The following is a 1,083-nucleotide window of genomic DNA, read 5'->3' as shown; positions in this document are numbered from 1 at the left end:
ACTCCTAGATGGAATGCTGATAAGAAGGTTAACAAAAGTATTTCAACTGAAAATGTCGCTAAAGTCAAATGAAAAAGTTTCTCTTTGATAATTTATTCGTTAATTTGAGCATGGCTACTTTAGTTGTACAATTAAGCTGGTGTACAGCTATTTGAAAAAAGGCAATTCATAACCGCGCCAATCAGCCAACCAATTGACATAGTTAACGTCCAGATCTTCGCTGAATACCTCAACGCATTTCCATAGCTACGGTTACATTTCCCCTCCAAGCACACTTGGCAGCCTTCTAAAGCCTCTGCGCCGTACTTGTCTGCCAATAGAGCACAAGCGTTCTGTTCCGGTCGCATTGCCACACAACCTTTGTTGATTTGCACCTTATTTTTGCCTGGAAATGATCAAAAAATAGATTTAATAAAAATCGTTGAAAAACAAAGCAAGCCTTACCTTTGACGCGCACGCTGTAACATTTATAAGTTATGTTTCCCATGTTCATTCTTGCTAGGTCTCCTATTTTGTTATATTTGTGTTGTAAAAGCTGCCTTGAGCTTCGTCTCAATGAATTTTCATGCGTTGGTCTAATTACTCTCTCATCGTTAGATCCTTCAACTAATATAACGTTCTCGCCAGTAAGTCCTGTAGTCGGTGAAGAATTTTGGTAGGGAGCATTTGCCGAACTAAGATCAGAAGTTTCGGCCAGTCCCGGAATATTGGTCTCGTTAGAAGCGCTGATTAATGAACTTTGATTCGTAAGTCCAACGAAATCGTTAGATCCTTCCACCACTGTTAAGTTCCCTGTTTGCTGTGTAGCGTTAGGTCTTCCGGGGGTTGTAGTATTGAGTCCAGTGATTCCTAGAGTCAGTGCAGGATATTGGTCGGAGGTTGTAGTATTGATCGAATTTAGATTATAAGTCTCGTTAGAAGCGTTGAATACTGAACTTTCATTTGTAAGTCCAACGAAATCGTTAGATTCTTCCACCAATGTTATGTTCCCACTAGCAATTCCTGTTTGCTGTGTAGCGTTGGGTCTTCCGGGGGTTGTAATATTGAGTCTAGTGATTCCTGTGGTCGGTGCAGCATTTGCGT

General features: G+C 40.8%; 1 protein-coding gene across 1 annotated transcript; it reads right to left on the bottom strand.

The window, feature by feature from the left end:
- Positions 1–119: 119 nt before the first annotated feature.
- Positions 120–1,081, bottom strand: LOC118748316 (the record flags this gene model as incomplete). Its single annotated transcript, XM_036482691.1, has 2 exons — positions 120–385; positions 445–1,081. Coding segments are annotated over 2 exons (891 nt in total), but the record flags the coding sequence as incomplete, so codon positions are not given.
- Positions 1,082–1,083: the final 2 nt, after the last annotated feature.

The sequence above is a fragment of the Rhagoletis pomonella genome, unplaced genomic scaffold (assembly GCF_013731165.1).
Source record: "Rhagoletis pomonella isolate Grant_MI unplaced genomic scaffold, Rhpom_1.0 Rhpom_scaffold_00013, whole genome shotgun sequence".
Classification (NCBI taxonomy): domain Eukaryota; kingdom Metazoa; phylum Arthropoda; class Insecta; order Diptera; family Tephritidae; genus Rhagoletis; species Rhagoletis pomonella.
Note: the sequence above shows the minus strand (reverse complement) of the source record. Positions and strands in the feature narration are given on the sequence as shown.